This window comes from Ascaphus truei, chromosome 1 (assembly GCF_040206685.1).
Source record: "Ascaphus truei isolate aAscTru1 chromosome 1, aAscTru1.hap1, whole genome shotgun sequence".
Classification (NCBI taxonomy): Eukaryota; Metazoa; Chordata; class Amphibia; order Anura; family Ascaphidae; genus Ascaphus; species Ascaphus truei.
Window position 1 is genome coordinate 133,375,607 of NC_134483.1, and position 27,503 is coordinate 133,403,109.

The window sequence follows — 27,503 nt, forward strand, 5'->3', positions numbered from 1 at the left end:
ACCTGCTCAGCTTTATAACCTAGCTGGAGCACCTCTTGAACCCCTAAACTGGGTTCAGTATACCTGGGCATGTATGTGGGTACCTCTGCTATACTGGGGAGCCTCTGCTATACTAAGGCCTATGTGTATACCTGCAGATATCTTATAATCCCTTCATACCCATTTACCTTGTCTGGATGATGCTGCAGCAGGGACTCTGGCGGTGAGCCGTAAGAACATTTCCAGGGCCCGAGGTTGGCGGAGTAATGCACTTAGCTGTATCCAAAGATATCACTCAATCTCTGGATACAACTGTTGGGGTATCCCATGACTCCGGAACCCCGCCACATAGACACATTCTGCAAAGACTTTCCCCGCCAAACCCACCGTGAAAGGTAAAAATCACATCATTCTTTAATGTCGCAAAATCAGTATACAGTTGCAGTAATACATTTTTGACATCTGGATCCCAGAGCTGACACTATGACCCTAACACAGGGTCAGGGTTAGCCAAGTGGGCTTGACCTTTATTATAAGCCTGGTTAACCCCTTCACCGTCACAGTACTATGAGAAAATACTTGTAGCATTTTGTTTTACACAACTCTGAAAGACATTTTTAATGTATTATAATGTAACAAGCACTTTTTGTTTCTATAGCAACCATTTACAAGTCACAACCCCTTCCACTTTTGAAACAGGCTCTGGCACACCCCTTTTTGAGCCCTGCCCTCTCTCTAGCAGTGCACCAATTGTATCTAGTGACAGCCTGGTCACATGATCTTCCCCACAGAACTTTGCATCTTGGGTCCTCTTCTGCTGCACTGACAGCTATTTAGTGAACCCCGAGCCAAATCTTCGCCGATCGATCATAGGAGAACGGATCGATCGGCAACTTATCTAATTATTTATCATTGTGTGTATTGTATTGATGCACATATTAAAAGGGGGGGGGGACGTCAGCTTTAACTGCTGCTTTAAATGTTGCCATATTTGGGGGATTATTGGGATGGGGTTGCCACATTTACGGCCGGGCCTAACTTTCAGCGTCGGCCGTCCTGCATCAAGGGACATCTTGCACCCTATATTGAGAGGACTGTCATGAGGATTTGGAGACTGAGGTAGACGTTTATAAACGTGACTATTGTCCGTATTGGGTGATTACCAGCATGAATGAACCCCTTCCTAGATCCGGGTATAGGCATAAATTAATACTTGTAGGAAGGTATATATGGCTACCTCATAATGTGGCATCTATTGTTCTCCAAATATATCTAGTACTGTCTATATTTGTGATAAATCTGTGTACCGCTGGATGCAGTCAGTACAATAGGTACAAGGTGTATACATGGCTGTATACCTAAATACACTCTATGGTGGCAGTAGTATATCAAGCCGCTAGCCCCAGCAAAGATACTGTATAAGTATGAACAATGGCGTGGTAGCACTTAAGTATAATATTAGTCAAAACCATTCATATATAGAATGGTAAGGTAGGTATGGTGCAAGCAATTGGCTCTGCGTATACAAATACACGGATATCAGAAAAAATCAGAGCACCTGGCCTCCTGTGTCAGTGCTCGAGTGTGCACACAGAAAATCCATAACATATTGTAAATGGCGATTTGAACAATGTGTTCATAAGAAATACTTGGTATGAAGGTTTGTAGACATTGATATCAGCCTTGATAAAGGAGTGTTCCTAGTAACAGATCATAGATGCTCCAAGGTTGAGGAAAGATAACACAATTAGTGTCACCCTGAGGGGATGTCCGCGTCCCCCGTTAGAGGAGCACTCAGACTCCCTCACAGGCCTAATGTATCTCCCCTGGGGCTAGACTAAGGCAAACATGGTAATAAACCAAAAGTCGTATTCAATAAGGTACTCACGAGTGGATGAGTAGTAGCCTGAGGCTCGCATGCTCACTGCTCACACGAAATCGTAATGTGGCATCTATTGTTCTCCAAATATGTCTAGTACTGTCTATATTTGTGATAAATCTGTGTACCGCTGGCTGTAGCATGCCAACCACGGTTCATTTTGCAAGAGAAAAACTCAGTGAGTGCCTTCAAGTTTATAAATGAATGCTGTTTGTTTGGTTACTTATGACAGGGGCGTGCAAACTTTTTTTGCTGCTCCCCCTCTGCCTGTTCTGCTCCGGTGGTGCGCCTTCCCCCCCCCCACCTCGCGGGGGTCATGTGATATCACGTGACCCGCAACGTCATTTGACGCGTCATGTCACATGACCACGCTGCATCATTCGACGCAGAGTTGCCATGGACACGAGTCCTGACACCGTCAGAGTGAAGGTAAGTTTAGAGTTGCAGGGGCCTCACGCAATCCCCCGGCTTTTAATTAAAATGCCTTGGGGGGGAAGAGCGCGGGGCCCCTGCAGTGCCGCGACCCCCACTTTGCGCACTGCTGACATATTAGAGACTGTTTTCCTTGGGGATATTGTGACGAAAAGGTTTTATACACACAAACCAGGTCTTGCAATTGTTCAATCAGATTTGTATTTCCCAACAGTCACAATGTATCTATATCTCTCTACTGAAGCACACATCAGATGTTACAAGAATACCACTCACTGAGAATCATGTACAGTATCTATCTCTCCAAATGAACTGACTGCTTTAGGCCTCGTTCAGGGTGTCAGCTGCAGGACTCGGAGGGAGGGAGGGAGGGAGGCAGGCAGTGCGGGAGTTTGCTGGGCGATCTGTGTTTATCCCCCAGCAGACTTTTCAGCGTTGGGGAGGGGGTGGGGAGGGGGCAGGGTTACACACGGCAGGGTAAGTATCCAAGTTGCAGTCATGAAATCATTCTGAAGAATGATTTCATTGGCTGCCTTGGTCCCTGTGACGCTGCTGCAGCTCCAAAAAACGAAATTTTCGTTTATTGAAACTGTAGTCAGCTTCAACTCCGGGCTTCGGAGACAGGGCGGTTGCTACCCTGAAAACCAGTATTCAAATTGAATACTTTGTTTCTCACGGCAGCACGCACGGCAGCACGCCCTCCCTCCGAAGCCAGCACCCTGAACGAGGCCTTACTCGTGTCCGACTACACTTTATAGAATTGCTGTCCTCTATGCAGTTTAGAAGCTCTGTTTTTCGCTTGGGCTCTCCTAAGCAGATTTCTCACTTTGACTTAAATGCAACAGAGTAAGAAATAGAGTATCAGACGATTACTTTTTGCCTAGGGATTATTTCAAAGTCTCTGAAATCTCAAAATGAAACAGAAGTATTTTTGAAGTGTAACTTCTTTAGCGGCGTGAATGCAGTTGATTGAGGCGGAAGTCAGTGGTGACAGAAGTGACATCACTCCTAGCAGAAGAGGCCGTCATTGTTGCCAGCTTCCACCAGGAGCACTGTTGCTCTGCCGGGGGGGATGAGAGAGGGAGGGGTGCTGCTCCGGTCCAGTAACGGGAAACGAGGGGTTGAGCGTGCCGCGTCCCCGCAGCCCTCCCCCCGGGAGCTGCCGAACACCCCCGTGTCCCCGTACCTCCACCGAGCAGGACATAGCTCTGCTGGGGGACAGAGTGGGGGGTGCTTCAGGGCACTCAGACAGACCCACCCCCAGCCGTGGGAGGCTGCCTCTGGCAGAAGGCACCTGCACACACAGCCGTGGGGTGAAGAGATTTAGGAGAGGGGGGTAGGGGGGCAAGACACAGATTAACACACACGGAATTCAGTTATTATAAATATAGAAGTGCCAATAGCTAAAACACGTGTTCTAAGTCAAACTTCAACTGAAATTGCGTTTTGATTTTTAATTAAAATACATCACCATTCCAAATACAATTTCTGTGACAAAAGACAAAAGTTTCACTTAAAATGCGCATGCTTAGCCCACACACTTTATCTTGTTCACATCAGGAGGCAAGTCAGGATTATGGGATCACTACATACTGAGTGTAAGTGATAACATGGCCCTGAAGTCTAAAATACCCCCCCCCCCTTTTTTTTTTTTTTTAAACTCAATAGGATTGTCACTTTAAAGGGGGATTGTGCTTTAAGAAACAGGATGTTCTGTAGTTTAAGATAATACACCCAATCATAAAAATAGGTTACTGAGTTTGATTTGTGGTTTCCCAATACCTCAACATGGTTTCAGGTGCTACTGTTTATTTTAGCTTGACTGCCAGAAACTGTCTTATGTTCTCAACCGTAGCCAAGGCAGACATGTCACTATGTAATCAACGGCAAACATTTTGCCTAAGAATTGTAGAATTACATGAACTTAGAATTTTTATTAGATCTATAGTGGTGTATATTTATATCATTATGCGATTTTTATCTTTAGTGTTATAAAGACTATTATATAATTGAGTGATTTATTATTATTAAATATAAATGTATTCTATTGTGTGATTAGATTAGAGGTGACATTATTTTCAGATATAACTCTACATATTCTATATAGAGTCCATAGTGTAACATAATAGCTTTATATGAATTGTGATTTTGTCCACTTATTACTATATATGTTATATGATAGATGTTGCTGTTTCTGCTACATTACTACTGGTAATTGTTTAGTGCAAGATAGATCTTTGTATCTAGACGGCAGTGTTAAGAATTGTTTTTAAACATTTTTTTGGTTGTTTGTTTGTTACTTATGTATGTTTACTGCAAGAGATTGGCCCTGAGTGACGTCTTGTTAGTGAGTATCTGTGAGGGGGTTAATTAGAGGTTATTTTACCTAGACCCTTATTACTTCATTATACATCTGGTGTGTTTCACATTTTATTCAATTACATCCACCCAATAGACATTCTAGTCTCCCTATATAAGCGTCACTGGGGTCAATGCCACCCATTGTGGCGAGTATTGAATCTTTGGGAGATGGGCTGTCGCGGTATGTGGATAGGTTTCTTCAACCATTGGTATATCAATTACCATCTTACATTAAAGATACCTCAGATTTAATTATGTCCATAAGGGACTTGGAATGGAAGCGGGGATACAGGTGGGTCACACTTGATGTGGCTTCCCTGTATTCCATCATTTCACACGAACAGGGCATATATGCACTTCAACATTTTCTGGGTTTATCAGATCTATCAGTCACTTTGAGCACTTTTTTATTGGAATCAGTCACTTTTTTACTAATGCACAACTATTTTATGTTTGATTCACGTTATTATTTACAAAAATTAGGCACGGCTATGGGTTCTTCTTTTGCGCCATCTTATGCGAATCTTTTTATGGGTCTTTGGGAGTCACGTCACATTTATCACGATTCTAATTTATTTCGTAGTCACATCATCTTTTACAAGCGCTTTATTGATGATCTTATTTTGGTGTGGAATGGGGATTCTGACTCACTCTTTACGTTTATTAATACACTTAACACTAATGATTACAATTTAAAATTTACACACAGAAAATATTCACCACATAGATTATCTAGACATAACACTTTTTATAGATAGTGATAAAAAGATACAGACAGATATCTTTCGAAAACCCATGTCCAAAAACGCTCTTTTATGTGCGACTAGTCACCCTCGAGCTCTGATTAGGAGTATACCAAAGGCTCAGTTTATTCGTTTAAAAAGACTGCTCGAATAATGAAATGTTTTTGACTCGTTCCCTTGAAATGGCGAATAATTTTAAAGAAAGAGGATACAAAGATATTGATATCATTAAAGCGTTTGACTATGCAGACTCTCTTGATAGAGAAGAAATTATTAAATCTAAAAATTTTAATAAGAATAAGAGGCAATACAATTATGAAAATGATTCCATGTGTCCATCCTTTATTTCAGTCTACAGTAGACAATCTAAAGCGATCAGAGATATATTTCACAATCATTGGAAAATACTTACTCTAGACAAGGACATAGCATCCCTGGTACAGGGAGGACCAAGGTTTATCTACAAAAAAACTAAAACTTTAGGTTCTCACCTCTCACCAAGCTTATTTAATGCCAATCCACAAAGATCACAATTTAGTAACATACCAAGAGGTTTTTTCCCATGTGGGCGGTGCTCAGTTTGTAAATATGCTCGAGCTATAAAAAGTATTCCCACATGTGAGGGTAACCACCGTATTGGTAAATTTATGAATTGTCACTCTAGTTACGTGATCTATCATTTACAGTGTGGGTGTAAAATGTCATATATTGGCCGCACCATTAGACCAGTGAGAGTAAGGGTTCAAGAACACATTAGACATATTCTAAAGAAGGATCTGTTACATCCAGTGTCTCGACATTTTTCAATGTGTAGTCTAGGAGATATTTCCAAATTTTCATTCTCAGCTCTTGAACACGTTGGTATCCACCCTAGAGGGGGGGATAGAATTAACAAACTTAATACAAGGGAGATGTATTGGATACATGCTATGAATACATTGCACCCCACAGGGATTAATGTAGAGTGGGATCTCAAGCACTTTTTTGTTTGATATACATTGAAGGTTTTTGTATAATTTTATATATATGATCATAGATTAATCTTTAGTTAGTGTTGTTGCTAATATGAAAATATTTAGAATTTTTATTAGATCTATAGTGGTGTATATTTATATCATTATGTGATTTTTATCTTTAGTGTTATAAAGACTATTATATAATTGAGTGATTTATTATTATTAAATATAAATGTATTCTATTGTGTGATTAGATTAGAGGTGACATTATTTTCAGATATAACTCTACATATTCTATATAGAGTCCATAGTGTAACATAATAGCTTTATATGAATTGTGATTTTGTCCACTTATTACTATATATGTTATATGATATATGTTGCTGTTTCTGCTACATTACTACTGGTTATTGTTTAGTGCAAGATAGATCTTTGTATCTAGACGGCAGTGTTAAGAATTGTTTTTAAACATTTTTTTGGTTGTTTTTTTGTTACTTATGTATGTTTACTGCATGAGATTGGCCCTGAGTGACGTCTGGTTAGTGAGTATCTGTGAGGGGGTTAATTAGAGGTTATTTTACCTAGACCCTTATTACTTCATTATACATCTGGTGTGTTTCACATCTTATTCAATTACATCCACCCAATAGACATTCTAGTCTCCCTATATAAGCGTCACTGGGGTCAATGCCAGTTACTCTTTTGACAAAGTCCTCAGCGGGACGAAACGCGTCAAGAAGTTTTTTTGTAGCAGTATGCTGTTTTGTGTATGCACTCATTAAATATAGCCTTTTAGATGTAAAGCGTGTGGATTTCCTGATTCATATTCTGACGGCAGCTGTGCACCGCCTGACTATCCCCTCTGATTATGTTCTCAACCGTAGCCAAGGCAGACATGTCACTATGTAATCAACGGCAAACATTTTGCCTAAGATTGTAGAATTACATGAACTGCCACCACTGTATGTGTGCGCATGTATCAGCAAGTAACAAGCCCTTGAACATTCTTTAAAAAAAAAAAGTGTATTTGTATGAATTACAAGTATCATTCATCCCAGGGTTCTAAAGAATGTTTTACAGAACAATGTATGATTCAATAAGATACCAGATGGGTAGGAATGTACACTAGAGACCCAGAACTTCACAATTCCAAAGATGCCATGTATGACAGAACATTATACTGAATCTGTATGTGCATGTATTGTTTACACAAGGCAAATTACGTAACCTACATACACCAGGAAAACTTATAATATGGAATTATTATTTATGTATTTTTTTGCAATTTGGGCAAAAGCATGACACTTGTCTGATTGCATCTTTATAAATAACCTACACAATGAGAACAGCCTTAAGTCAACCCTGGCAATTGTAGCCCAGTGTTCACAAGTGATCTTAAAATGGTGTCCATAAAGTGAATGGTACACTATTTGTTGATTGCAGCTTTGGCTACAGTAGAGCACTTCTAAAAGTATATTTTGTAGACTAGGCCATCAAAAGCCTTAAGCAACATTTCTCCAAAGTGTCGATACCTTCCACTGAATTAACTTGAAACTGATAAGAGTTGCTTGCTAACAATGTACATTCAGCATTGCAGGTACCATCATATCTGGAAATTGGATTGTTTTTGAGCAGAAGTTGTAATTAATATTATCCATTCATAGGTAAGGGGCAGAAAGAGAAAGCAAACATGTTTCCAAACTCAAACTTTATTATACCAACACATTGTCAAAATCCCATATTTAAAAACAAAAACACAATTATAGAATGGCATTTTGATATGTAGGTCCACTGCATTTAAAGTATACCAGCAGTTGTGTACTTAACATACCGGTATTTAATCATGCAAGTGTCAGATCAATACAAAAAAAAACAAAAGTAAGATACAGAATAAGTTCTCACATGGAGCTGAAACACAGTAAAAGGCACATTCATGATTTGAACATTCACTGCTTAATGTATGGCTAATTTAACCGCTGATCATGTCTCCAAGTAATAAATCAAGTAACTTAATACAGAAATGGAAAGAATGTACTGTACACCACGTTTCCAAGGAACATATTAATCTGTTTGCCGGTTTATTACACGACCATTTGGGTGCGAGAAGTCTTGCATTTCCTCATCCTCCACTGCCAAAATATCTGGGATGTCATCAGAATCTGAGGACAGGTCTGTGATGGTGAAATCAGGCACCTGGTAAAAGAAAGTTCTTGTCAAGCTATGGATGTGAAAATTCCTCAAATGGGAGGGAACGAGAAGGGGAGTTTGTGGTTTTTTTTTTTTTTTTAAAACAATTACAGTAGATGGAAGTTGGGGGGCAAAATAAATAAATAAACAGTCCAACCTATGCTAAAATTAGACAGATACTTTGATCCAAAGGAAGGGGAGAGAAGGAGAGAAGAGGGAGAGAGAAAAAAAAAAAAAAAAAAAACACAAACCCCAGTGTCATCATCCAATGATCAAGGGGAAACAAGTTCCTTCCTGACTCCAAGAATTGGCAATCTGATTACTCCTTGGAACATTCTTCCCATGTTTACTTATTTGGTATATGCCTTTCTAAAAGAATGTCCATCTTTAACAAATCTATTGTATCTGCCATCAGTCGCCATGGGTAATGAATTCCACATTTTAACTGTCCTTACTGTAAATGACCCTTTCCATTGTTGCTTGTGAAATCCCCTTTCCGCCAATCTAAAGGGATGCCCCAAGTTTTTTGTACTATCCTTGTGAAGCTCCTTCTATTGTCCCGAATATATTTGTATAGTTCTCTAGACACCTCTTTTCTGATGTAAATACATCTAATTTAGCTAGCCTCTCCTCATAAGTTATTGTCCTTCCCTTTATTAAAATTTGGTGGCTCTTCTCTGCACTCTAGTTCCATAATTTATTTAAGGGGTGGTGACAAATTGTTCTCCATATTCAAGGTGTGGTCTTACTAATGCTATATAAGAGGGGCATAATTGTCTACTTCCCTTCCATCGCCTGTTTAATGCAAGATACTGCATGACTTTAGGCACTACTGCCAAGTCTGCTGTCTACAAGCACTCGTAAAATCTTTCTCCATCAAGGATTCCCCCAATCTATCCCCATTTAATTTGTAAGTCACCTGTTTATTCTTCCTTCCCAAAATGCATAACCTTACATTTATCTGTATTAAACCTCATCTGCCATATACCTGCCCAAGTTTCCAGTCTCTCCAAGTCCTTCTGGAGAGAAATTACACTCTGCTCTGATTCTACTACCTTACACAATTTAGCATCAGCAAAGATGGAGACTTTGCTCTCAATGCCAACCTCAAGGTCATTAACATGATCTTAGGATACATTTTGTAATCGATCAAGAGATTCACCAACCCCCAACATGTTATTGTACCATAAACCAGCATTAACTTTTAAAAAAAAGCAGCCAACATGGGATTGTGGAGAGATAGATATATATAAAAAATAAAAGTTGGCTCGCAGGATGGTATTGTAATTTTTTTTTATAGCACCGGTGCATACATTTTATGTATTCCAATTTGTTGACGCCTTAAACTGAGCACAATATTCTAAAGAAAAAAAAAAATCTATTTTGAGAAACTTTGACCAGAGGAAGATGTTAAACCAGTATGCATACTGTAGAATGAGAACGGCCAACTAATTCAGCCAGCATTTGATAATATTGCATATTATGGTTGCCATGTTCTGTGTAATCTCTGCATTGGCATAAAAGGGGTTAATCCTCAAATGCAGGTTTTAGTATTAGTTCAGTATACAATTCTGGCAATCCCAACCGAAAATCTGCAACCCCACATAGTTAGCCTTTTGGCACTAATAGGGACCCATACCATAGCAATATATCAAGACAATGTCTAGCAACAATGACTAAAGCACTTGCCAAGGGAAGGGGAGAAAAAAAAAAAAAAAAACCCCTAAGATAAAAACCCACACCCCACCATTTCTGGATCCTAAATAACCATAAATATTACATGAATTGGGATTTAAATGTACCCATTGGCAATACCCTATCCTCAGTATTAGACATGCATGGTCAACATGGGGGGGCGGGGGGCAGAGAAGTGTATGCATGCCTACCATTTCAAATACAAGCATCTGTTATGAAACACTGCATGATCTTGAAGGAAGAAACATGCTCTTAACCCAGGCAATAAAAGTAGGATCTCTGCATGTACTTTATACAGTACAAGGACAAGCCAGGCTTCGGAGACAACACTTTGTCTAACCACATGAAAACAAGTTGGACAATTAATGCTGAAATATTTATTGCAGACAAGAAATGACAAAAGCTTGATTACAGATGGATCAGTGGGCATTAAGAGCCATAATGTGCCCATATTATACATACACAAATGCCCAAATCAGTCATTGAAAGTCCTGATGAGAAATATTTCCATTATAATAGGAAACTAATGCTATATTTTAGCAGTACTTTGAGGTGCTCACATTTAGGTCAGAGCAAAGCAAAGGGCTTGGGCTGTAAATGTATCCACTGGAGTACTTTGATCAAGTGAAAAATGAAACTGCTCAAAGGACTTGGGAAACCAAGGTAGCCTTGAACATACTGTACTGCTACCAACACTCTAAACTGCTCTTTAATGACACCATTTAATGAAGTGGTGAAGGACACGACTATCATATTCTTGTAATCTTAGTGACTTATCACATCAGGGTCAGAATGCTCGTCAATATTTATGGAATTGCTGCAGTAAAGGTCTGCTCTAAACGACAAAGCATAGAGCAGAGCTTAGATGAAGTACTCAAAGCTCTGTCAGAGCATTGGCAATAAGGATTCAAGGAATGTCACATGGAAACCAACATGAGCCTTTCAGGGCAACAGTACTTTGAAACATTTCAGGCACACATTACAATTCATATGCAAGGGGCATTTAGTATTACAAAAAAAAAACCTAATCTGTTTTAAGAGAGTTGTAAACAGTGACTCATGTTTAAGTTGAACAGTGACTTGACAAAAGAAAATTACATGCAACACAATTTGATTGTGTGTAGGGTTCAATTCAGTCTTCCTGGCTGGTTGTCTCTGCCCCTTCACATTTGTGCTCACCATGCGGAGACCCAGCCAACTGGGGGTAAAAAGGACCTACCAGCCAGTTTAGTGGTGTGTTGTTGACTAGATAATCCATTACATCATCCAGAGAAGCCTTCATTTTTTGGAGCTGCCCTCTGCTGGTGGTCAGGAGGCTGCCAGACACTTCTCTGAAGGAGGAGGCAGAGTGGAAGTTTTGGTAAATATCTCCAGCCATTGCACTAATACTATGAGCTTTGTCTTGGATGTTCTGTGGCAAGCCGTGCATGCTGGATACCAGGGAGAGACATGTGGTCTGAAGCTGCAGAGACATGTTCCGGGCAATTGCTAGTGTTCGAGATTCAATGTGCTGTGGAAAAAATACAATAAATAATGCACTAATTAGGACTGTGGTCATCATGTACACCAAGATGTTTGTATTACAAATTTAATTTCCTGTTATTGGTAAGGTTGTATACCAGACTAGTGAGAAAAGAAATAAAGTGCGCAGCTACTATAACGTGACGTGGTTGATAGTGACAAAAAAGTGAATTGAATAACTTAACTTAAATGGAGCGTCTGCAGCTGCGATGGAGGGGGGGGCTCAGGGACCCCCTAAAGCTAACAGATAAATACAAAAAAGACAGCGCACAACGCTCATAGTGCATTAAAGATATTTTTACATAAACAATACATAGGTGAGTAATGTGCGTACATCAATTGCAGTAATAACAAGCAGTTTCGGGATATGTTACCCAACGCCTCCGGAGACCGGATTAGGTGTCCTCACAGGGGTGGAAACGCTGGTCCCACTGGTGCAGGGTCCTATTGGGGTAGGTGCACAACCTCTGCTGGTTCTTGCTCCCTCGAGCACGAGTAGAACGGGAACTGCTGATCCTTGCAGTGCTTCAGCAAAGCGAATCTGGGCATCAGCTGGGTGCTGGCACTATCCTCCGTGTGGAGCACTTCCTGGTTGATGACGTCACCACGGGGATTCGGCGCCGTTCAGACTCGAACAACTCGCGCAGTAGGGTGCTAATAGAAGGATAGAGCACTTGTCCAGAATGTCCTACGTGTTTCGAAACCGAAGTTTCTTCATCAGGGACTGATGAACTTCGGTTTCGAAACGCGTAGGACATTCTGGACAAGTGCTCTATCCTTCTATTAGCACCCTACTGCGCGAGTTGTTCGAGTCTGAACGGCGCCGAATCCCCGTGGTGACGTCAACCAGGAAGTGCTCCACACGGAGGATAGTGCCAGCGCCCAGCTGATGCCCAGATTCGCTTTGCTGAAGCACTGCAAGGATCAGCAGTTCCCGTTCTACTCGTGCTCGAGGGAGCAAGAACCAGCAGAGGTTGTGCACCTACCCCAATAGGACCCTGCACCAGTGGGACCAGCGTTTCCACCCCTGTGAGGACACCTAATCCGGTCTCCGGAGGCGTTGGGTAACATATCCCGAAACTGCTTGTTATTACTGCAATTGATGTACGCACATTACTCACCTATGTATTGTTTATGTAAAAATATCTTTAATGCACTATGAGCGTTGTGCGCTGTGTCTTTTTTGTATTTATCTGTATACCAGACTGCATTCTAGCAAGCCAAGCTAGCCATAGTTGGCCAATACTTTGCCTATTTAGCTCATGAAAGTTTGTAGCGTTGGTTATTACACAATAAATGTAGTATTTGATACTACGGAGACATGACAGTTAAGTTCATACTGACAACTCAGTGTCTTCTTAGAGTTGAAGTTCAAGAGTTAGGTTGGCCAGCCAAACATTTATATGAATTTGATGTATATTAGGTTTCCCCACAAAACAAAAACTAAGAATTAACAGGGTTGTACATCATTGCCCCTGAACATCTGTCAAGTACAAATGTAGAATCACCAGATTTACCTCAGCACTTTGAACCTCATCTGTAGCAGACAGTCCTGTGCTTTTTTTCCATTCCACCCATGAGTTGTAGAGTGTCTCTTGAGCATTGTGGATCTTCTGGTTGGCGCTGTCCATGTTCTTCCTTGCATACTCGATCTAGGAACAGAAGCATAACACATGAGGCTTTGAACCACAAGCTACAAAGTTCAGTTCTCAACAGTAGCGGTGCGCAAACTGGGGGGTGTGACCCCCAGGGGGGCGTGAGACTGCCGACAGGGGGGGCGCTGGGTTTACAGAGGCCCCGCGCACTTCCCGAAGGCACTTAAATTAAGTGCAGGGGGAGCTGCAGGGCCTCTGTAAACCTAACTTACCGTGGCTCCGGCGGCTTCCTCCCTGCGTCGCCATGGCAACGCGGCGTCAAAATGAGACTGCGAGGTCATGTGACGTCTGTTGCTATGGCAACGTGACATTACGCAGGAGCGCGGGTAAGTTGGGGAAGGGGCGCGGGAGTGAGGGGACTGCCGGGAGGGGGGCGCAGGGAAAAAAGTTTGCCCCCCCCTGCTCTACAGAGTAGGGTCAGCCTGCTGGTCAAGGCAAGTTGCAGCTTACTGGTGACATTTGTAGTTTAAGTCCCAAAATAAGAGCACTCATTCTCGGGTAACAAATTGCCATGGGTGCACAGCAACTGTGGTACCAGTGGTTACAGAGCCACTGGTGTAATCAGAACACGTCACTGGTCTTCCAAAGATCATAAAATGTATTGCACAAGCAAAGTCCGCTTGCAAACCTTTGAAGAGAATAGTCAATGCCAATGCATTATATACCCTCTATTGACAGCATCAGAAAAACAGTGCCAAAAACCCTACAATGTACAATTATCTACAAAAGGTGTTAAAGTTTGGCAGAGCTCTTACATGTGAAGACACTTCAATCTTGCACACAAGAATATTTGTCAGGTAAATCAATATGGGCGTCAGGTCAACCTTGGCTGTGACAAGCAACATCACCAGTTGCAGATTTCTACTGGACATTACTTTTGTGCCAGTCTGGCAAACTACCAAACCATTAAATTGGCAAAATTGAAACATGAGAAATCTAGCAACAACTTAAAGCAGCAATACTACTTTCCAATGTCTTTCTATTACATATGTGAAGCATGTGACAAGGTATAATGCTACATTTTTACATAAACTGGAATCCTTTGGTGCTCCAGTTATAAATCCCATATGTGCCTAACGATGACTGCTTCAGTCATTCAGCAGCTACAATGTATCCTTATACAGGTGGTCGTTAGTCATCTGTCGGAATCAGTCCCGCAAACCGCCGTTGGATAGCCGACCCAATGTTAATTGGTGCCAGATAATCTGTTCAGATTTCAGACAATGTGTTCAACGGAATGCATTATGTGGCGTCAGAATCTGTTTGACAGATGACTTGTATTACGAAGGCAACATTATCCATTGTTACAGTTTACAGCTCAAACTGCTGGAGCATTTGCAACAAATGACAAACAGGAAAATGTTGCAAAGATATTGCACTGCTTGAGAGGTGGGCCAAAACCTGCTACAGATAAAAAGGATACTTTTAAACTCATTAAAGCTGCACTTCAGTCAATATCCTGCATGTGTGTTTTTTAATAAATCAGTTCTGTAGTAAGAAAAAACACTTTTAGCATTTTATGTTTAAAAAAAAAAAAAAAAAAACTTTGAAAGAAAATTCTTGTATTCTATTTTAACAACCATTTGCTAAGGCACTGCCCCTTCATGTCCTGTCACACCCCTTTGTCAGCCCTGCCCTCCCTCTAGCACATGTCATTGCAGGAGTGCTCATGAATATTCATGAGCTTTCACGGAGTGACAGAAGCAGATGAAAAACATCCCTTCTCTAATGATGTCACCAAATTTTGCCGATCAATATATGGAGAACGAATTGACCGGCAGCTATGCAGTTCTTTAGGTAATTAGAGATTGCCCACATGAAACTATTGAAGTAAAAAAAAAAAAAAATGAATAAAAAAAAAAAAAAAAGACTGAACTGCAGCTTTAATGGCATTACAAGTTGGAGGAAATCCCTAATGCTAGATAAAGATTTGACATGTTTTGCTGTTGTAACTAACATTTGTACAAAGGAAAAATTTGAAAGCTTTAAAAAAAAAAAATGAAAATATTTTGCATCAGCAGTCCACCATTAGTTTGACTGGGAAAGGAGTGAAATACTTAAATTCTTGCACCTACCAGGTCAACTGTATGATGTAGCTGAGAAATGGCTTCCTGGCTTCTGCATTTGACATCCTTGACCCGAGCCAGCGTTTGCTGGTAGCCACGCTTGCGAAGTTTTGAAGAGAGTGACCCCAATCGGATGTAGTAGTTGGGCTGCTCTGTTCCCACTTCAAACCCTTCAAGATTTGTGGCTTCCTTGGCTAAGATGAATAGAGTTGAATTTAAATGTTTTAATGAAGGGGGGGGAGAGAAAGAAAGAAGAGATCGATGAGATCTGGATTTAGTTACTTGCACAATTTGTCTCTTGTTCAGTATATAGTTATGTTAGATAAACCTTCCCCCATCCCAAAACTTTTCTTCTGGTGCAGGCCAGAGGAAGGCAAATTGCAACAGCTCTGTAGATGGAGTAACAAATTACCAAACTTTAACAGCTAGAGCAGGGCCAGCAAACTCAAGATTAGATTGGGGGCCATTCTTAAAGCTGCAGACCATACGATATCCTACGTGTGGTTTGTTTTTTCAACTAAATCAGTTCTGTACTATAAAAAAAAAAAAAAATACTTGTAGCATTTTTTTTTAAATCCCGAATGATATGCAACAAGCATTTTTGTTTCTATAGCAACCAATTACAAAGTCCCATCCCCTTCCTCGGGCTCTGCCACCCCTTTGAGCACTGCACCAATTGGTTCTAGTGACTGTCTGGTCACATGATCTGCACACAGAACTTTGCATCTTTAGAGTACCAAAGACTAGACTTGCTGGACTCTCCAAATGCAAATTCTCTTCATTAAATGGGTGCAACATTAAAGTGATAGCTGGATCTATATATATCTCAGATAGTCCACAGCATGGTTCTTTTCTCAATTTCAAATCAGAGAAAATAGAATACATCTTTTACAGCATAATTTCAGTCAGGTTTCATCAGGCATATAGAATGTAGTTAGTGTGGAGAATTGTTAGCTTCATTGTTCTTTACCACCAAGTTAAGGATTTTGAATTCCCATAAACTAAAATGCTATCTATATCTATATCTATATCTCAGTCTAAACATAGCAATCACTTTTTTTTTTTGTGAGAAAAAAACAAGTTTCTTCATTTAGCAATATTTACTGTGACCGAAGAAACTCTGTTCTGTCACAAACTGTAGTTAATCCTATGTTCTTGCATCTGTGTTTGTATTTATGCAAATATTGACCAGCAAAAGTGGAGGTGGGGTTGGAGAACTGAAAAATGAGGCTCAACTGCAACTTCCAACACCAGGTGCTGGGACAGATGTATCCGCTCTCCACCCATGTTTGAGCACAGTTTGTTAGCAGAGCGGCTGTAGGTTGCATGGGAACACGTGTTTGACAGCCCTGATCTAGGTGTGTCTATAACCAAACACAATACACAATTAAAGCAGGTTGGAAGTGCTTACCCAACTCCTCTTCCGTCAGCGGCAGGTATTGATCCAACAGCGTCTCAGACTTGGTCAGCGCAGTATCAACTCCGCTGCTCACCATCTGCACTACACCGCTTCCCAGGACGGTGTTAATGCCGCCATTCACAACAGCCTTTGTCATTTCCACACTTCCATGGACAGCACTTTTTGTTTTATCAACAACCCCTGTAATGCTGTGCATCACTGTGTCTTTGGCACCAGCCACTGCATCAGATGCATTGGAGACCATCTACAAAAATGAGAATAGATATATTTTTATAATTATATAAAGCAGATTAAGATCAATATAAATATATCACACACAAAGATGGCAACAACAGCAGATCACATGTGAGGTGACCTCTATACCTCACTGGTCATAAATGGCCCTATTGCCATTCTATTTGATAAAGCATGCTGCTGGACTTCAGGTATAAAGCACTATAAAACTGAATGCTACTTTTGCAGTGGCTTAATCCTCAACAAGCTACTGTCACCATGGAGTGAAAATATTAAGAGCACTAGACATTAACATTTTGCAGCTCATGATTGTCACATTGGAAGATGGCCAAATAGTCTTATATTTTCCCCCCCATTGACTTACCTGATCACTAGGTTGATACAGAATAGGCAGCCTCTTTTCAATTTTATCTAGGCCCATGCAAGCATAGTTGTTGGCAATTGCAACTATAAAAAAAAAAAAAAAAAATCCTTAGTCTAATACGGATTACACAACTAGATTAGCAGTACATTCCAAAAGTAAACTTGCCAAGTCCGTAGTCAAGGAAGTAGGGGAAAAGAGTCTAGCAGAGAAAGTAGGTGAAATGTCAGACCAAGCCAGTTACTGGGAAATGCTAAAAGTACTATAAATAATGACACAGCCTTGAACTTCGTTCCCTATTTGGGCAGCAATATTACATTGAAGAATGCCATTATGCAATAGAATTTTAAGCCATGCATTGCAAGCACCAGCAAGTGACCCCTTACAAAAGCTTGCAGGCTATTAAAAATATGGAACTTAAAATAGTAACTACATTGCAAGTCTGAAACCTGTATTACACATTCCAAAAACTCCAAGAGTCCTAAAATGATCACCGCACCTGTCTCACTACACAGCAGCATAAAGTAATATCTGAATGTGTTAAGTAAGCGTCATACAGTTCTGAAAACTGCACTTTATCAACTTCTTTAAAACTGGGACCAGATTGTGAATTTCACATTTCTGTTTTCAGCCTAGCAATTTGTGCATACAGAAGCCATGCAAGTGGGACATCACCTTCAACTTGCAGAAGCCCAAAGCAGCATAGTAGCCTTATTTTTGTTCAGGAAGAGATATGATAAAGTCATGGCAAGAGTACAGGTTCACCATACAGAATAAATATGTTGGCAGTTTATTCTCAACATTCCCAGATTCTTGAGTCAATAAAATTGGTAGAAACAAGGTCGAACTTACTTTGAGGCTCCAGTTTCTGTATGATGGGCATAGCACTGGTGATGGCCACTGAAGTGATGGTCTTCACACTCTTCTCTGCCACATCACATACAGATTTTAAGTAAGGATGGTTGTCTTTGGTGTTGCCATAAGCAGAAGACACCATATTGTAGGTGGAGCTCACCAATGGCAGGTTAACCAACCTGGCCACCACATTCTAGGAACAGAAGGATGGAAACAATGAAACAAAGCTGCATGCAGTGGGATGTTCAGTTTAAAATGCAACTAGTGCAGAGCGTACAAATACTCATTAAAACAAGCAGTCTTTCTGGGGTAGTTCTGATTTTCTCGCGTCTTCTAGTTCTTCAGTATAAATGCGCACTAGACTCTGGTGTAATGATATAAACCAAAAAAGGTAAAGAAAGCTACAAAATACATTTAACTTGCAAGACAATGAAAAGGAATACTGCACCCAAGGAAGGCACATAATACACATACCTGCTGTTGCTCCACTACTGCAGTCATCTTGTCACGTGTGAGATCCTAAGACAAAAACAAGACTTAAGTCTCAAGAGTCCCGTGTATACAACTACTGAGATGTAGCCGACAGCCACGGTCCGTAGCAGACTTGTACTGAGCCCCAGATCTTTCATATACTGTACAGTCAATCTAATTATAGAACCACCCATGGCAAATTTTATACATAGATCAGTTACCAGGCCTACAAAACACCGTCATCGGATTTTTCTTTTAAATGTAGTTTAGCTATGATCTACAGTACATCACAGCCGCATGTAATAGCAAACAGACAGGTCAATTAAGGTAGGATATGTGGTAATCAAAAGCGTAAAACAAAACAAAACACACAGCAAAGTATCCACTCACCGGAGTACCCGCTGCAGACACAGATCAGCACAGAACTATCGCTTCCTCCGCACAAGTTCACGTTCCACTCTCCGAACACTGACTGCAGGACATGACCGTTCTGTTCTGACTGACAGATTAAATCTGTCAGTGGTGATATTGGATACCGAGGCTTGAGCCTCATTACTCCAAGTTCTCTTGTTGAGTGTATTGTCGCACTCTTTAGGAAGCTTCTTGATCTGTGTTACTTGCCACAGTTGAGTTGGTTTCACAGGTTCAGCGCTGTGTGACTGCAGCACAGCTCTGAGCGCGGGTATTTATACCCCGCAGGCCACGCCCTGCTCCCGCGAGATTCTCTCCTGAGTCTGACAGATCTTCCCTGTTATCAGCTGGCTGGGGAAATAGCGAAGTGACGTCACCGGGCAGCTAGCTCTGCGTGTGTCCCTGGTGCTGGGTAAAGGCTGCTAAGGGGCAGAAATCCTGGCGCTGTGTGTGTGAGACTTATTGCTGCAGCTTAATTACATTAACATACAGTGGGAAAAGGCTACTTAGACTCCATTGAACTTTTGTGCTGTCTGTGTTGTCTTTATACTGGGGGAACGGAGATGCTTATAACAGATATTTTTGTAAAGAATAAAAGTGTAAATTTCTGAATAAAAAAACTAAAAGCAGTGTCAGGCTTACTGGAGTTTAATGACGTTTTCTAATTCAGTTAGATAACCCTTTACCCTAAAGAGAGTATTGTAGAGTGTTGTAAGTGTTCTGGATCATCATACATTTGGGAAAACTTTAAACAAAAAAGGAAATAAAATAACGTGCTTTTTTTTGGTAAAAAATAAATAAAAAATTATGTGTGTGGAGGGAGTGTATTATGTGTGTGGGGGAAGGGGGGTATTATGTGTGTGGGGGAAGGGGGGTATTATGTGTGTGGGGCGAGGGGGGTATTATGTGTGTAGCCTGGACTGGTTTCCTTGGCTACCAACCTGCCCCCTCCTGGCATTAAGCCCTTGTAAGAACAGGCTGCCAGGAGTTATGGGTTTTCCCCACCTACAGCAGCTTCAGTGAGTCACAGGGGAGGCGGTGGGACTAGGCCTGTGTGTGTCCTATCTGTGACTCAGACCTGGTACCTGCTTCCCTTGTACTTAAGGAGCTGCAATACCAAATTTAATCAGTACCTCTATCTGCTTGAGAGAGGCTGGTCTACCCACAACAATTGTGCAGGGCTCTGCCAATCTGTATTCCCTCCCTTAGGGGAGTGGATGGGAAGAGCAATGACTGCTTCAGGCTGGCCTGGAGTGGAGGTCCAGGGTACATCCTGAGGGGGAAGCCCCAAGAACTGCCTGTACACACTGTGTGAGCTGTGTATGCTGACCATCTGCAGTGTGTATGAATAAAGTGATCCTGTTCAAATATTTCTTCCTGTCTGAGACTACAATCTATCAGGGGGAGGGGAAGTAAGTTCTCCTGTCACATCCCTGGGGCCTGCAAGAGATGGAGGCGCTGTCACCGTGAGAAAGAATCAGTTACTGCCCCAGAAGCCTGTCCTGTTCTCCTCCACAACACCGCAGGAGAGTCAGATCAACTGTGAGCCAGCAGATATGCACCACATCGCACCATGTAGCAGTGCAATCTATCAGAGGGTGGGGGAACATATGTTACATGTGTGTGGGGAGAGAGGGGTATTATGTGTGGGAGAGGGGTTATGTGTTTGGGGGCAGAGAGGCGTGAGTGTGTGGGGGAGAGAGGGAGGGGAGAGATAGAGTGTGTGTGAGAGTGATTGAGTGTGTGTATGTGTGTGAGTGAGAGTGAGTGAGTGTGTGAGTGAGAGGGTGTGTGTGAGAGTGTGTGTGAGTGTATGAGTGAGTGTGTGTGAGTGTATGAGTGAGTGTGTGTGAATGCGAGTGAGTGAGTGAGTGTGAGAGTGATAGGGTGTGTGTGTGTGTGTGTGTGTGTGTGTGTGTGTGTGTGTGTGTGTGTGTGTGTGTGTGTGTGTGTGTGTGTGTGTGTGTGTGTGTGTGTGTGTGAGAGAGAGAAAGAGAGAGTCATGAGGGTTGCACCGTGCTGAATCATATTATTTCAGTTGAAATGGCGGCGTCCCTGCAAGGGAGTGCACCGCGTGGACTGTGCGATCTAAAATGGCATCTGAATAGCGCACGTGCCGGTTGCAAAAGAACTGCACACCTCGCTGCAAAAGTTCTGCAAGGGTTTGGCGCGAAAGCCAGGACCCCATCCAAGCGATGTGACTGGCTCAACTCAGAGTGAGTCAAGCCCCGTCCACCTCATCGGTTGTCCGTCCTCTAATCTCCACCAGAGGGAGGGGACCCTCCGACAACCAATGCCTAAAGACTTCAGAGAATAAGGGAGGTACCGTTTGTAGCTGGCCGCATCCTCAGTTCTTCGGAGCCTGGCGAGTGAAGGGAGCGAGCTGCCCCAGGCTTTTGTGCCCTTGTGTTCAGCAAAAACTGATTATGCCTGGAGATATGGAATTTGACTCCCATCGTTTACCAGGAGGACTCATGGTGGTAAACGTGGAAAGGAAGTGGTACCTATGATGCTTCTGTCCCAAATGCGATTTCCCAGATGGCAAACTGACCTAGGGAGCCCAGTGTGACTGCTGCAGAGCACGTTTCCTGAAGCCCATGCCGCTGCGACCTATGGATTTCTCAGAGGAAGATGCGACTGACCCCAGTACCTGGGTTGTCGATACTGCTGCTAAAGCAAAGTCTACCTCAACTATGGATGCTTCGGAGGGCCCGTGCGCCTAAATAGACGTTTCAGGGGGTCCGTGCACCCTGGTTCCAGACTCGGTTCCAGAGCCGGAACCCCAGATGTCAGAACCACCAGGTAAGGTAACTTCCCAAGGAGAGTTTGGAGCGCTTCCACTAGTGGCGCAGAGGCGGGATAGCTTTCTATCGATAACCACCCATGAATGCGAGGTGCCCCGACGCCGTTCCCCTACGTAGGTGTCCCTACCTTCATCATCTTCTACCGACGACGGTAGCCGACCCGTGGTGATGCGCCAACCGGCGGACCACACCCAAGACCTTGAAGAAAAAGAGCCACCTACCTTCAGAGTGGAGTGGCAAAGTCCAGAGACCACAACACGGCGAGCGCTGGTGCGCCAAGAACCCCGGAGAGGTCCCACGGCCATGGCGGTGCTCAGTGCAACGGAGGCGGTACCTGACAGCGTTCCAGACGACCTGACGACCCTCGTGAGCCAGCAGAGCGGTGAGAAATCACCCCCTTACTCCCTGCTGGCTGCGACAGAGGAATCCGGAGAAGAGGTGCTGTCCGGCGCCTACTTCTATGAGAAGAATCGCCGTGTAATTCCGGCGCAACCCCTGACCGATGACGAACTTCCGGTGTGGGACTTGGACCTGTCCCGGGATCCCGCGTTGTCTCCGCCTTATTACGTCACTTCCGCAGCGACCGCCGGAGCATACCGGGACTGTGCTATGACCACTCCGGTGAGTACTGCCCTCCAGGCAAAAAATGTACCACTACAATCACAAGGTTGGGGGCTGAGAGAAACGCCGGCCTGTCGAGGTCGCGTCCAAGAAGCCAACGTCTCCTGCGGTAGACCGTGGCCTAACCAAAGCTAAGGACTTTGTACCCGACACTGTTGTTTCCAAGGCCCCAGATCCTGTCACCATTGCCACTGTAAGTAGGAAGTGTATGGTCAGCGCAAATGTTCCATGATGCACAAGAATATATATATATAAAATAATGTTAGTAATACTAGTAGAATCTCAGCAAAAGATAATCAAAATAAGATCACAATGGTAAAGAGTTGAGGGAAAGGTCTATGAATGTATATAATACTAGTACGTATATATAGTACAATATATAGTACGTATAATATATACGTAGTATAATATGCAGACTCAGAAACGGTCTGGGACATTAAAAATTACAATTTCCTAGGATTACACTTTCCTATGTCTGATAATTAGTAGGATGATACAGGCTGTCAGTGTTAGAATAGCTCCCTGCAAACCCTAATGAGCTCAAATATATATTTAAGGACAGACGCATATTAGCATCAACTTAAAGCTCAAACAGTATTAAAACATATGTTGCAAATGTATGTTTATTTATTTATTTATAAAATATTTTACCAGAATGTAATACATTGAGAGTTACCTCTCGTTTTCAAGTATGTCCTGGGCACAGAGTAAAACAAATAATACATGGTTACAAGTACAGTTACATAAATGAACAGGGTATACATTATATACAAGACATTGCGTGCACAGTTAAAGAAAATATATATTATGAGCGTATGAAACAGTTACAGACCAGGTTAAAATGTGAGACAGCCTTAGATTTGAAAGAATTTAGACTGGTGGTGGATGTGAGAGTCTCTGGTAGGTTGTTCCAGTTTTGGGGTGCACGGAAGGAGAAGGAGGAACGGCCGGATACTTTGTTGAGCCTTGGGACCATGAACAGTCTTTTGGAGTCTGATCTCAGGTGATAAGTGCTGCAAGTGGTAGGGGTGAGGAGCTTGTTCAAGTAGCTGGGTAGCTTGCCCATGAAGAATTTAAAGGCAAGACAGGAAAGGTGAACTTTGCGCCTAGACTCTAGTGTTGACCAATCAAGTTCTTTGAGCATTGCGCAGTGATGTGTGTTGTAGTTGCATTGGAGAACAAAACAACAAATTGAATTGTATAGGGTGTCAAGTTTGCTAAGGTGGGTTTGAGGAGCCGAGCCATATACTATGTCTCCATAGTCAATAATTGGCATTAGCATCTGCTGTGCGATACGCTTTCTGACCAGGAGACTTAGGGAGGATTTGTTCCTGTAAAGTACCCCTAGTTTGGCGTAGGTGTTGGTTGTCAGGGTATCAATGTGCATTCCGAATGTTAAGTGGGAGTCAAACCATAAGCCCAGGTATTTAAAACTAGTGACAGGTGTTAGGGTGGTGTTAGCGTTGGTTCTAATCAGAAGCTCAGTCACTGGAAGCTTTACAAATTTAGTCTTGGTCCCAAATACCATTGTTACAGTCTTGTCAGTGTTTAAAAACAGTTTGTTTTGAGAAATCCAGTTTTCGAGTCTCAAAAAGTCAGACTGAAGTATGTGTTGAAGGTCAAAGAGGCTATGGCTGTGTGCATATCGGATTGTGTCATCTGCATACATGTGTATTGAGTCTTCCTTACAAGCTGTGGGAAGATCATTAATGAACACTGAGAAGAGTAGGGGCCCCAGAACAGAGCCTTGCGGGACACCACAGGTTATATCCAGGGGGTTGGAGTTAGAGCCTGAGATGGACACATGTTGGGATATTCCTGATAGGTAGGACTGAAACCAGTTTAAAGCATGCTTCCCTATTCCAGAGCTCTGGAGTTTTTTAAGCAGGATAGCATGATCAACTGTGTCAAAAGCCTTTGCAAAATCTAGGAATACTGCACCAGTGAGTTGTCCCCGTTCCATTCCACACTGGATTTCATTGCAAACTTTTAGCAGGGTAGTTACGGTGGAGTGTTTGGGATGAAAGCCAGATTGGAATTGGCTAGGGAAATTTGTTTTGGTATAGAAATCGCTTAGTTGGGAGTGGACACATTTTTCCGTGACTTTGGATAGAATTGGGAGAAGTGAGATTGGCCTGTAGTTTGAGACAGTGTTTTTGTCCCCACTTTTGAAGATTGGGACAACTCTGGCAGTTTTCCAGGTCTTAGGGATATGGCCTGCAGACAGGATAGAGTTGACTATGGAAGCAATTGGTTTGGCAATGGCTGGGGCACCAAGTCGTAGGAACCTAGATTGAAGTAAGTCGGGTCCACATTGGCTGCTTAGTTTTAGTTTGAGGAGCTCTTGTATAATCTCCTCTTCAGATACTGGGCCAAATTGAAAATTGTGGGCAGTGTTGGGAGGGGGTGGGATTATAGGGGTACTCCTAGGATGAGATTCAGGTTTGTGGTTTGGGCTGCGTTTCGCTAATAAGTTAGTGGCACACCCCACAAAGTAATCATTGAATGCATTTGCAATGTCAGTGGGGTTTGTAAGAGTAATATCCCCCTTAGCTGTTGATGGTTAGGAGGCTGGAATATATTGTTGATTACCTTCCAGAAGTTAGCTGGGTTTGATGTATTTTGGTGGAGATTGTCAGAGTAATATTGTGCTTTTGCATGCCTTGTTTGCCTTGTGCACATGTTCCTCATGCATCTGTAGTGATTGAGATCCTTGGTAGTGCCAGTTACTTTGTAGCTTTTCCACAAGGCATCCCTGAACTGGTAGAGTGCTATAAGGTCAGGTGTAACCCATGGAAGGTGGCCCCCCCGTACCCTTATTTTGCGTAGTGGAGCATGGGTATCGCAGAGTTTTATGAACTCAGATTGGAAATAGTCGAGCGCAGAATCAGGGTCGGGAATTAAATCGATTCTGTGCCATGGGCAGTTGGTAAGGTCATCCAGAAACTGTTGTGGGTTAAAGTTTTTAAATGTTCTAGTGAGGAGAACTTTAGGGCTTGAATGGGGCGGTTTAATTTTCCTTACACAGTACACTATTGCATGGTCACTGAAAATATCAGGAAGGATGCCAGAGGATTGGATTCTGCTGGGGTTTGAGGAGAGAATCCAGTCTAGCAAGGAATGGTTATGCGATTTCAGGTTTATCCGTGTGGGTTGGGAAATGAGTTGCGATAGGTTGTGACTTGAGTTGTATCTGGATTTTGTGGTTTTTAGGGTCAAGCCAATTGAAGTTGAAATCCCCAAGAACTAGCAGCTCACTCTTCTCATTCAGAGAGGAAATGGAGGCAAGAAATTGGGTGATATCAGTCAGGGTTTGTAGAGGGGCTTGAGGGGGGCGGTAGATGCCAGCAAGCAAGATTTGCTTAGAAAAGGGGAGGCAGATTTTGCCAACTAGAATTTCAAAAGAGGGTGGGCTTGGTGGGCAATTTAGCAGTGTAAATTGTAATGTGTCTGCAATATAAAATAACACCCCTCCTCCTCTCTTTGACCTATCTCTCCTAAAAATGGAGTATCCTTGGATGGCGATATTTGCATCAGGGGTTTTAGGGGATAGCCATGTTTCTGTAAGAACGATGGCTTTGGGTTTATGCATAAGGCACCATGCCCTTAGTTCGTCCAGTTTGGGCAGCAGGCTCCGGATATTTATATGGGCGACAGATAGCCCTTTTTGGAATTTAAAGGTGGAATTCTCAGGGGCATGGGACATAGCTGAAATGGGAGGACCTGGGTTAGGTTCAATATCACCTGCTAAAGAGAGTAATAGTATGAGTAGAAATTTGGGTAGTTGTTTGCAAGTTGTAGATTTGTGATGTTTGCCATTTGAGTGAGAGGTGGTTGGTGTGCTGGTTTTTAGAGTTCTCCACCAACATTCAGTAGATAGTGAAAGGCTTTTGAGTAGTCCAGGGTGTATGGTGATGTTGGGTGTGGGCCAGGATGGAGGAGTTTGCAGTGGATAGAGGGAGTAACATCTCCACGAGGCCAGGAGAAAGAAAAAAGTTAAAATACATAGCAGGTTCATGATGCTAGAGGTAGGCAGTGCTGCAAGGAGCTGCTGTGAGCAGAGTCAGTGTGTGCAGACTAAATAGCAGGTGTGTGCCTGTTCCTTGTCAAATGTTTAGCTGTATTGCAATGCTAGAGTCATTCAGGGTTTCAGTGTAATTGTGCAGTCAGTTTTGGGAGAGACTGCAGTGAATAAGTTGTAAAGGGGTGGGGGGTTGAAATAGGCAGGTTAGCAAGCATGGGATCATAGTGTGATCTGAATAGCTTACCGTTTGTTGTCTTGAGTAAAAGAGTTTGCAGAAAGGATGCAGTCCCCAGTCACCTCTAGTCAAACTATAGTCTAACTATATTTATCACTTAAAAGGATCACTTTAAATGCATCACTCTTAAGATGCCAATGCTTCCTTGCCAATGCAAGGGGAATAAGTGTTTTATACATCTAAAGCAGTCACATGACCCTCCCCCCGCCCCAATAAATCAGCTTGTTCCAGTTGGTCAATTAACAGCACATAGTTAAGAGAGGGGAAAAAAATACACCTTTTGATATTCAAACATACCAAAATTATCACTGCTTAAGGCCACTGAGTAAATCTTTTAAGCAGGACTTGCACATCAAGGGACATACCAAAGCAGATATTTCAGGAAAGTCTGGTAGTACTTTGTATAGTATACACAGATGTTTTGCATATATAGCTTGTGTGATTGTAATGCTAAACTTACTCATATTCAACTTCACACATGGACATAGAACAAATAGAAATAAAAATAAAAAAAAACAAGGAGCTGTGGGGTAATTGCTCCCTCTGGTGGCTTGCTCATGGATTGGCATGTATTCAAATATACCTATTAAGAT

At 42.3% G+C, this 27,503-nt stretch overlaps 1 protein-coding gene across 1 annotated transcript; it reads right to left on the reverse strand.

The window, feature by feature from the left end:
• Positions 1–8,041: 8,041 nt before the first annotated feature.
• On the reverse strand, positions 8,042–19,345 carry LOC142492356 (perilipin-2-like). Its single transcript, XM_075595003.1, has 9 exons — positions 19,206–19,345; positions 18,819–18,863; positions 18,342–18,537; positions 17,493–17,575; positions 16,886–17,138; positions 15,484–15,668; positions 13,271–13,405; positions 11,452–11,742; positions 8,042–8,543 (listed from the first exon to the last, which is right to left on the reverse strand). Exons 2-9 carry the CDS (start codon positions 18,843–18,845, stop codon positions 8,412–8,414), a joined length of 1,302 nt encoding a protein of 433 aa, XP_075451118.1. The 5' UTR covers positions 18,846–18,863; positions 19,206–19,345; the 3' UTR covers positions 8,042–8,411.
• Between the last annotated feature and the right edge of the window lie 8,158 nt (positions 19,346–27,503).